We start from the raw sequence: 11,390 nt of genomic DNA, 5'->3' as shown, positions 1-11,390 counted from the left end.
CTGCAAGCGTTCAAATGTGTGAACGACGAAAAAGTCTGCTGTCAGAAACGTTTAAGTCGGAATTTATACTTCTGCGTTCAATCAACACTGTACCTACGGCGTAGGCTCTATGTCGATGCAGACGTAGCCTCCACAAAAATAGCATTTTAAGTCTTGTGTGATTTATCCTGGCTTCATATGTGCAGAGAAAATCTTGGCTCATCACTCGGCTAATTTATACAATGTCAAACGCCATAGGCTTGTGCTAATAAAATTAGCATGTTATATTTGTTTGGAAAACATGTTTAGTGTAAGACAGTTATTTTGTCAGTGAACCTTGTGAGTTGTAATGGAGCTGAATTTTGTAACTTTACCTTTGTTAAATGTTGCTGTTGTCCCTGGCTTCACATGACTAGAGGAAAAGTCAGCTAGCTGCTAGGCTAATTTATACAATGTAAAATGCCATAGCCTTGTGCTAAAAACATTAGCATGTTGTATTTGTGGGGAAAATGTGTCCAGATAAAGACAAGTGTCTGTGAATGCTGCGAGTTATAGTGAAGCTGATTTGTGTACTTGTGTTTGACATTGTCGCTATTAAGCCTTGTTTAATGTGTGTTTTGAATCAACTAAACTTTACAGCACATCACAGAAACCCCACGGCCGACTAGTGTTTTGGAGGTGTAACTGCAGAGTGACACAGACACACCATCGCACAAGTATAAATGCTCACAACCGTGTAGGCCATGTGTGTAGGCTACGGTGTAGGGTCTGCTGCACAAGTATAAATCCTGCTTAAATGTTAATGCTCATCAAGCACTGATGTTAAATATTGTCCAGGAGTCACTTTGTAGTCAAACTGTGGTTAACTTCCTCTTCTCTGTTGGATAGGACAAGATCTATTATAACTTTTTTCTACCACAGTCATGATAGACTTTTCTTAACTGCATTTCTCCAGGCATTACTGAAAGTGTTTGGACGTTGCCATATACTGTGTATTGTGCTGATACAAGTGCACATGGTGCTGTAAAAACCATGCATTAAATCTGAATTACCTGCGGCAGAGACTCAATGCTCTGTCCTCTCATCTTGACGACGGTCTCAGAGGAGCTGGAGGTGGAGGAGCTGACGTCTTTTACTATCAGTCCTGCGGAGAACAGATGATATCATTTAGCTTCAGTATGAAACAACTCTTTATTACAATCCCTAATGCATCTTTATGGTTGTCTGTTAGGTGTTCAGTCAGTGCGCTGTGGGTGTGACTCGCTCATAATGCCAGAAAACTGAGAATAAGACACTATCTACCTTCTGCACACGCTACAGTTCACCCCTGAGGAATCTGAACTCAAAGTATAAAATGTAAATAAGTATAAGAAGAGCAGACACAGTGTGAGATGGCGTCTGTACCTGAGTATCCATTGGTCTGATCAGGAGACATGGTCAACATGTCCTCTGTGATGTGGATACACAGCTCCTGGTCCAGAGCCATCTCATGGAGCTCCTCGTAGTCTTTGGGGTCGTCCACCAGCATCTCAATCTCTGAAGGAACAAAGATTGTCTGAATTATTTCAACTCACAACAACGTCCCCAGAATAACTACAACTTTCATCAACTTCATATATGTGTATCATTAAGGATGAAGTATCAAATGTCCCCTCTTACCGTCATCATCTAGGATGCGCTCCTTGCCGCTGCTCTCGATGCCGGAGGTGTGCGAGCTCCCGTGGCTGGTTGTGGACGAGCTGCAGGTCCGTAGGGGCCTGTGTGGGGCCTGACCCGGGGCCCTGAAGCTGTCCGTCTCAATGCCGGAGGTGTGTGAACTGCCGTGGCTGGTGGTGGAGTGGCGGGACAGGCGTTTGTGATGAGACATGCTCCCTGCGCTGCTGCCACTGGCCCGGGAACGTTTGTCCAGCTGGTCCATGTCCAGTTCGAGAGCGTCGCTGATGTACGACTCCCTGTACTGCTTCTTCTCTGAAATCAGTCAAACACAGGACACGTTTTAGTTTTAAAACAGATTGGATATTCTTCAAAATGTCATATCCATGTGTGATCTCTTGAGGTTTACAACCTTTATGTAACTGTGCTTTGGCACACAGTGTTAGACAAGATAATAAATGAATATATAACTGCATTCGTAGTACCTTCATTTTCCTCCAACCGGCGGACTTGTTTGAGAACAGGCTGCAGGTTCATGTAGAGCCGGTGGCTGTTGCTGAGCAGCTGCAGGAGGTGGCGAGAGCGTAAGGGACAGCCTGTGTAGTAGATGAGCTTACGGGCGGAGGGCAGGCCATCAGGAAGGATTTCAAACTTCTTTCCCTGAGAGAGCAGGAGGAGAAAAGAAGCATGAGTGTTGATTACAGGACTGTGTGATTTACAGCAGTTCGTAATGTGAGATTTTGAAATAGGAATGTGGATTTCAAATTATGATTAAGCGCTAGAGAGGCCTAAAGGCAAATCTCAGAGGAGGACTGAAGTCTGTTCTTGAAAACTGTTCTGTAGCCAAACACAATGCAACAATCAGTCCCTGTATCTGTTCTTCAATTCTTCCTACAGACACAGAAACAAAGCATTTTTGATGGTTTTCCAAGGAGAGGACGTGTTGGCTGAATGCATGGAAAAACTAAAATGTTGGTTCTGTGCTTTCTCCCGCGCTTTCTGGCAAAGGCTGGACCCAATAACAGCTGTCTTTAGTGTCAGTGGGGTTGTTTTCAATGCAGACCTATAAACATTTCTGCAAGGCTTTGGACTTTCAAAGGCGACGGGTGGGTTTAAAGGCCTGGAAAATGCAAAGAGCTGCACATTTCTGACCACAAGACTGAGCTTTCATTTTATTCAACCAGACGTTTGTAAAGAAACCATCTTAATGCAGGTTTGTTTAACCCCTGTGCATAGGTAGGGAGGCACGTTAGAGGGATTCAGCTTTGTACAATCGGGAAATGAGTTCATAAAAACCGACCGACATTTGTTCATGGACGGTGGCTTTCCTATAAAAGATCATTTTCTCTGGGCAGAGGAATCCTTGAGGCTCAAAGATTTCCTGTTCAAATCCCTGGACCTGCTGGAAAACTCTGGGTGGGAAAATGAAGTTGAGTATTTGTCTTAAACCTCAAGCTGCCCCTCTGCGGCTCCTAGTGGTCACCAGTGAATCACTGAAGTCATACTGGGCAGCAGCTTAGTGTGAATGAGGCAAACTGAGTGAGGCAAAGCAGATTAGATGGGGTACTTTATTAATCCCAGTGGGAAACTGCACGGGTTACTGCTGCATGAAATCTCTGTTCTTCCTGGTAATCTGATCTGTTTTCAATGCTTTTATTTACTACACCTCTTAGCCAGGCATTTGCTGTTATTCTTGGGATTAGTTACATTAATCAGAATGAATGGTACAATCCCCATAGACCTCCATGTTAAAATGTTGAACTTTACAGCAGAAACAAACATGTTTACAGCCTGGGACAAAAACATTTTGGTCTCTATGGCTAATGTCCCCGTTCATGATGACTGCACAGGGGCTAAGTTTTTGGGTTTTTTTTTTTTATTACTCACCCTTTAACATTTTATTATGGCTGAAAATTATGCATAATTAAGGACGAACTTTAAGTGACAGGCTGTCTGCCGATAGTGTCCTTAGCTTCTCGGTCCAATCCACCCCTTGCTCTCGCCCAAATATGGTCACTTCAGGCCCAAAAAAACCAATATGGCAACAGCCAAAATGCCAAATTCAAGACTTGAAACGGGAGTCTACAAACCAACGGGTGACATCACGGTAGCTACATCCATTAATTTTACTGTCTATGTTCCCATCATGCTTTGAGAGAATGAGTCAGTTAACTGTGGCTTTCTGCTGCGTTCATGTCATATTGTAATTACTGTAATCGCCAGTTTCTGACTTGCAAATCACATCATTCAAGTCGTAATTATCACAAGGAAACTTGTGATTTTTCTGAAAGCTCTGCTGCAGTTCAACAAACAATATGGACCTGACTGAAAACCAAACAAACATGGACGCCTTATATCAGCTGAATTCCACCATTAAAGGTTAATTTAACCCAAATTTTATGAATACAGTGCTGTATTGTCAAAGCAGTTGTGTAACTCTCACAAAACTAACCCTGCAGTCACACAGGTGTCTTAAGAGGTTCGATGACGTCAATGTTTGCAAAGCATAAACATGGGAATCTTTCCTGTCTTTCCCACATGACGTAATTGTGGCAAACACCCGAATTTCTCTTTTTCTTTGCCTGAAGATGTTAGCTAAATCTGCACCATGGAAAGTCACAACGCTTTCTACAAGAAGTTTCTGTTTGCACTCTAATTTTGAATCTGTGTGACATTTGTGGGGATGGACGGATTTAAGACTCAGAGAACAAGAGGTGCATTTTTTGATGCAACCTGCATTCATTAGGCAAAGATATTTTAAAATCTGCACATACTGAGTTAATGGCTTCCCTGATGGTGGTAACTTCAGTCCAGACCAAACACACTCAGCAGCAGAGCTGGTGTCAAGTGGCAGGTTATTAAAAGGTGTTCAGATGCCACTTAGAAAAGGTTCTTGTTTCACGCAGTACACATGGTTAGTCCATCTAAACTTTCTGCTTAGGACAGCTGGACAACTTTCTTCTCCTTCCAACGAGACCTCCCTAACAGGCCACACACATCGAAACCCACGGGGCCTTCTGTATCCAACAATCCTTCAACAAGACCAGCATCAACCAGAGAAGCCGCCGGCGAGGTCGAGGCAGAGTTTTAGATCCAACATCACGAGACACGAGGGTGATTACTTGATTTCAGCAGAGGGGAGCAGATGAAGCTCTCACAGGCTCAGGAGGAGCATGTATGTAACTTTGTTTTCTCTTATTGCATCAGAAACACACCGAACAGAGAATGTGCCCCTCCTTCCTTTAAACCTTGATACAAAGACAAGCTGAAGTCATCCCAGCCAAACATCCTGAATAGAAAATCCCCCTGAAACCGATGCAACATCTGGTGTTTATTGACCCACACGTCCCTCCGCCCTGCTCCGCGCTCTGGCTCGTTCGGCCTGTAGCTGCAGCCGTGGTGGCCGCGGTGTTGGATGACGTGACTCGTGGGTGGGGTGGAGGAGAAAGCCTGTTATTCAGGAGAAGGGTGGGACAGGGCCACGAGAGGCCCTTCGCGTCCACAGTGAAACCACAGCGGCTCACTCTCACGACGCTGCAGACAGCAGACGCGAGGAAACCACCGAAAAAACACAAGAATGAGGAAAACAGGATGTCTTCACCGTGAGCTGCGTGGCAGATGCGACGTTTGTTTGCTCCAAAATTAGGGCCGAAGCAAAGCTCGCCACAAAACCTTCTGGGACGACAAAGCAAGTTTCTCAGGGGCCTTACGGTCATGAAAGCTGCTTATAAAGTCCTCTCAGTCGTATAAAAATAAAGAAGTGGACAAAAATAGAGTCAGAAGGGCTTGTTTTTGTGCAACAGCAGTGATAAGCAGTAATGACCTCTCTGGATTGTGATTAATAGCCGACTGGCAGTGGACGTGAAGCCGTCAGAGTGAAACAGATATATACTAAGTTTCTCTGCTTTCCTGCGATAACAGGAACCCTATGGAAGCAAATTAAGTGACTGCTGTGCTCAGCTTAACAACGGGCTGACTCAGAGCACAGATGAGAAGATTTAACAGGATTTCCTTTAAAGGGCACAGGGACACCAGTGATAATTGATAAAATGACTGAATCAAGAGGCACGTATATCATACAAGAGAAAGTCCTGCTGCTGATTACATAAAAATATGTACACATTATACAGTGTCTGTGTGTGTGTGTGTGTGTGTGTGTGTGTGTGTGTGTGTGTGTGTGCGCATGCAAAGAGAGTCTTCCTAAATCCTTGATTAGTTCCAGAGGACTTGCAGGGCTAAGATAAAACAGCAGTGTGGAGAAAAGAAGCCTTGCGTAAAAATTTCCACGACCCTGAGCAAGAGCTCGGCTTTCAAAAACATCGCCTTAGGCCAGGGGGATGCTTTGGGTTTCGTCATCGCTGGAGTGAGTCGGGCAAACAAACTGTACCTTGCAAGAAAAATGTGTTGAGAAAATGTTGTGATGGTGCGTCTGACTCACCACAAATACCAGTTTTCCCACGTTGGTCCAGGGGAAGTCGTACAGCAGCTGCCTCACGGACCCGACGTTCTGCAAACACAGACATATGAAATCAATATTTACAGGTACAGTGATACTTTTCAGCTGATTAAAATCTAACAGATACTATGACATGTTCACAATTTTAGATACATGTAGATATTTAATTTACAATGTGATGTTTACAAACTGTGTTTGCAATAAAAGTAAAAAGTAAACTAGTACGGAGACGTACTTCTAGAAAATTATTTCAAAAAAGTTTAAATAATATGACACCACTGGCTCGTCTCCTCCCGTTTAAACTACTGTAACTCTCTGTACACCAGTATTAGTCAGTCCTCTCTGTCCCGCCTCCAACTGGTTCAGAACTTGGCTGCCAGACTCCTCACAGGTACCCAGAGGAGAGACCATATCACACCTGTTTTGGCCTCTCTCCACTGGCCCCATCCTACATCACAGACCTCCTAACCCCTTATGCTACGCCCAGGTCCCTGAGGTCAGCTGACCAGGGGCTCCTGGCTGTCCCACGTTCCAGACTTAAGCTCAGGGGTGATTGTACCTTTGCTGTGTCTGCCCAAACTGTGGAACAGAACCCCCCTCCCAATCAGAACTGCCCCCTCCATTAACTTGTTTAAGTCCAGGCTCAAAACCCACTTTTATTCATTAGAGTTTCAGTCCCCCTGATGTGGCTTACTCTGACGCATGCCTGTGTGTGTTGTGCTATTGCATTTTTTTTTTTTTTTAGCAATTTATTCCTTTTGTACAGCACTTTGGTCAAAGTGAGTTTTTTGAAATGTGCTTTATAAATTAATTTGAGTTGAGGCTGATTTCTTTTCCCACATTTTCAGAAAATAAGACTTTCAGGACTCAGTACAATAGACTAAAAATAGTATATTTGAAAATACATACAGCAGGAAACAGACAACAAAACAGTTAAGTCTAACCAGGAATCAATAGATGTGTCTCCATCCACCTCTTATTATGTGCATTTTCAATTTGTGCATTAAAAATCCTGAATAGGAACACCAGAAATTTAAAATAACCTTAAAATATCACAAAAACATTTTTATGCTTGGGGGATGTGGAAAAGTTGGTGTATTAATAAAATGTGACCATCATTGCTCATGTCACTGCAAGCTCTCTTCGTTGTCTCTGGATGCTTTTAACATGTTTATTTATGCACACAGGGCTGTTACCAGAACATTGTTCTGGTAACAGCCCTGGTAACCTGTTCTTCTGACTAGAAAACTAGCATCGTCTAACGCTTATCTTGACGAACCAACTCTGAATATTCACAGAACACTAATGGATATAAAAGCACATGAATTTGCAGTTTCTTTGCTGATTTTCTGAATCTTTGGTTAAAATTTGTGCTACATTTGAATGGAAACTCAACTACTGTCTCAAAAGAAAAAGAAACGTGGATTACCTGAAATATTTGGATACCACGTAAAGTCAGTCCCAAAGTAAGAGATGCCTCTACTTCCTTCTTGTCCTGTTGAAAGAGGTAAGTTCAGATATATTTTAGGTGAAGATCAAGTCAAATCTGATGTAGCAGAATAACCTGCAATCTTATGAGCTATCAATACAACATATGCTCCCTTAGCCAACTGAATTCATAAGCCAGTATTTATAATAATATCAAAGAGAAATCTACTAACTCCATCTCTCACCTTGTAGAGTCTGTAGTAGTGAACAGTGACGTCATCAAGCTGGGCACACTCCTTGATGTATTTGAGATGCGCCTCCGAAGCTGTGAGAGCAAACTGGTCTTTGTGCATGTTCGGGATATGCCTCAAGATATACTCACGGCCGCGCTTGGCTATCACCTGAGCAAGGAGAGAGAGAAAGAGAGAGAGGAAGAGAGTCAGGCTTGGCTGCCCTGAAGTGGTACAGACTCATTATAGCAGATTGGCAGCACAGGTTGCCAATGAGGGTAATGAAGCTTCCTGCCGCAGGGCAAACAGATGTCGACCTGGAGAGACTGAACAAGAGCCAGAAGCACCGAGCGGAAACACACTTGCTAAGCTTTGCATGTGGCTTTTGAAGATTTTGTAAGAGAGCTTTCTAGGCACCTAAATCTGCGGGAGATTTACTGGAGGGTAGCGCTCTCATCATCAAACAATTTCCTGTCACTGCTGGTTTCCAGTGGCGATAAGGAGGCACGAGGCTAATTACAGGAAGTAAAGGGCAATCAGACGGGTGTGGCAGACACAGCCAGAGAGGTGGAGGGATGGTGCTGGTGCTGGTGAGGGTGCCAGTGTGGCCAGAATAGCAATGTCAGCCAGAGCATTTCTCAAGATAAAAAAAACACACAACAGTGTGTGTGCCACTTCCAGGGACAAAAATAAACTTAGTGTCCCAGTTCTCATTATCCCGCACGCTCCGATGTGGAGCTGTCGCTAAGTGTTTGGTGAGGGTGATTAATGGAAGGTATCTACAGACCCACATACTGTGTGCACTGCAGGCCAGGGCACCGTACACACCCCGACAGCCAAAAACACACCTTTACTGTATATCTCAGCTCCTCAGTCAGTGATACAGCAGGCTATTTTTGGTGTTTTTCAGCTGAGACCTATTTAAGTCACTGATGTTTTACATTCACTGTGACTCACTGGAGTATCAGACAGACTTACCACAGACGGATTTACCAGTCTAATACAGTGATGTATTTACTTTATTATTCACACACAACACTGCCTTCAAGCTTCTTCTGTATGCTGCACCAGGAAGCAATTAAAATCTAGTATTAAAACATATGTCATAGTCTTCTCTTTACCCCCACATTTTCTGCCAAAAATGGCAAAAGTTAGCTTGTTGTAGCTTCTCTGGAGTGTGATTTGCTGCTTTCTCTGTAATGTTTCATTATACATTGAATACATTTTGTTTTGGACTGCTGGTCAGAGAGAAAAGGCATTTTAAGACTTGGATTCTGGGGAACTCAGATGGGCATTTCTCTTGTTATCTGATATTTTATAGACAAAACAAGTAATTGATTATAGAGGAAATAACCAGCAGATTCATTGTTAAAGAAAATAATTCATACTTGCAGCCTTCAAGGCGCTGTACCTAAGAATGTGGCCAAAACGGTTACTGCACTCAAATTCAAAATACTACCGCGAGTCGTGTCCGCCCCCCCCTCCCCTACAGATTCGAGGTTGCTGGACAGTGGCATGTTGGAGACTGATTTGTTTGCCCACGGGTGGCTGCCGTGGCAGGGCCGCATCGCCGCGTCCGTGATCTTCGGTTTTCCAGCGGACCATTCGAGCAAGTCCGGCTTCTCTGCTGCTAACGCTGCTGCCGGGATACAGCTGAGGAGACTGCTAATGTTATGTACCAGGATACTGCTAATGCTGCTTGCCGTGCTGCTGTAGCTCAGTCGTAACTGTAACTGATGCTGAGACTCTACTGACTGTGTGACTGGTAGATGGCGGTGGGTGGCGCAACAGGCCAAAACACAAATTCAAAACATAAACATGATTTGCGGACCGTAAAATATTTTTTTAAATGCGAATATTCTGGCTGTACTATTGTTGTCGGTGAGATCAGTATGTTATATGAACATTATTCCTTAGTCTCTGTGACATATTAGGAGGATTTTATGACTGTTTGTTTTAGATTTCTTACATATAGCTTCTTTAAAGCTGTTTCTCACTATTGCAATGTGACAATGCTGTGTGAAAATACTGAAAATTTGCATGCGAATTGCCACATATCAAATACACTTAATGAGTACAGTGCAAATTTTCTGTGTTGCCATGTTACATTTTGCTAAAATAAATAGAAAAAAAAAGACATTCTTCCTAAATAGTGCCCATGTCCACTCCACACTAAACACCTACACAGACAGAGAATGACACTCTCCCTGCAGTTACAAGATTCATGGCCTACAATCAGTCAGCCCTGCCTCTGAATGATTCCCACCCTCTATCTCCTGGTTGATTGGGAGCATCTGTATATTATATATTATATATTATATATTACATATGGCTGACGTTGAGTAACTTAGCAACTACACCACTCAGCTAGACCAAACCTCAGGCCTCTGATATGACCAACAGTCACCCACCCATGAGGAGACGTGATTAGCTTCTTCTTCTTACGGTATTACACCCTCACTACCATCACTCTGCTGCATTGAACACTACATAATGGCAACCAGGGAAGTTTGATTGTTTGATTAAGGTTGGACAGACTTGCACCTGGTGGTCCGATGAAGTCATTCTGCGTAAGAATTAGCCATGTGCTATGTTTGTCACTTTCCGTGAACAACATATCACGTTAGCAAGTGCGTCTCAGCTACGTTAGCATCTTTATTGTATCAGCTGAAGCAGAAACCAAATTGATGACACACTCCCCATTTTGGCAGCGAGCTAGCCGTGACCTAGAAGTATGACATCAGTTGGAGCGAAGGATTCGATTGGTTAGAGGTATATTTCTGCAGGCGGAGAGCCGCTGAAACCGAGGTCCATATTTTTTCCCTGCACAAATGTTGCACAGGGTGGTGTAGTCACTTATAAGAACCCACTTTTTTAATGCTGAATATATCCGAGTTAAAAAACAAGTTCTAGAAATAAAAATAAAAATAAAAATAGCCATAGCAACCGACCAAAAGCCAAAGCAAATAGTCATGCATCCCTTAAATGTTACATATAATAACACGTGCTATGTATTCAACAAAAGATAGAGAGAGAATGTGTTTTTTTGTGATCAATACAAGATGTGATCAGATGTAGAAGATCGGGGAGGAGTCAGATGTGGTTTGGTGTGAACAGAAAGATAAAGGAAGCTGCAGGATGATGGTCAGCCATCATAAATCATGTCCTCCTCACTGATAAGTTTGACATGTGAAGGTTCAGCCCACATAAGGTACTTGTCAGACACACTCACCCATGGGGGGAAGTAGGCTTCAGGTTCAAAGTACTTCCCAAAGTGCTTGTTGCGTTTGAAGTTGCCGAGGTCGGCCTGCAGGGCGAAGGCTGCCAGGAGGAAGTAGGCCTCCTCCCTTTGGATACACTGTGAGAGCAGCACCTGTTTCCTCAAGTGCCAGTAGTAGTAGTACCTGGCTGCCCGGTCACTGTGGGATCAAAGGTAAAATACAGTTACACTGGGTGATGTTACAGCACGGTGTACAGATAAGTTGTGTAGAGTAAGTGGACAGGCTTTACTTGCCTGATCAATCTCCCGTTCTCAACGTAATACTGAGCTCTGAAGTGAATGATCATCGGAGGGCCAAACTGATCGATGCCCTGGAAGAGAAACAGGTGGAAATCCTTCTTTATTTTCTAAAACAGGAAGAATT

At 43.5% G+C, this 11,390-nt stretch overlaps 1 protein-coding gene across 1 annotated transcript in view; it reads right to left on the bottom strand.

Annotated features, from left to right (window-relative positions):
- frmd6 (FERM domain containing 6) overlaps positions 1-11,390 on the bottom strand; it is a 35,422-nt gene that overhangs the window by 4,133 nt on the left and 19,899 nt on the right. The window contains exons 5-13 of the mRNA XM_049595679.1: positions 11,261-11,337; positions 10,979-11,165; positions 7,762-7,917; positions 7,518-7,583; positions 6,071-6,139; positions 2,118-2,292; positions 1,639-1,947; positions 1,384-1,515; positions 1,032-1,123 (exon numbers count right to left, since the gene is read on the bottom strand). Coding sequence (XP_049451636.1) covers positions 1,032-1,123; positions 1,384-1,515; positions 1,639-1,947; positions 2,118-2,292; positions 6,071-6,139; positions 7,518-7,583; positions 7,762-7,917; positions 10,979-11,165; positions 11,261-11,337 — 1,263 coding nt within the window. The remainder of the gene's footprint in view (positions 1-1,031; positions 1,124-1,383; positions 1,516-1,638; positions 1,948-2,117; positions 2,293-6,070; positions 6,140-7,517; positions 7,584-7,761; positions 7,918-10,978; positions 11,166-11,260; positions 11,338-11,390) is intronic.

This window comes from Epinephelus fuscoguttatus, linkage group LG14 (genome assembly GCF_011397635.1).
Source record: "Epinephelus fuscoguttatus linkage group LG14, E.fuscoguttatus.final_Chr_v1".
NCBI lineage: Eukaryota > Metazoa > Chordata > Actinopteri > Perciformes > Serranidae > Epinephelus > Epinephelus fuscoguttatus.
Note: the sequence above shows the minus strand (reverse complement) of the source record. Positions and strands in the feature narration are given on the sequence as shown.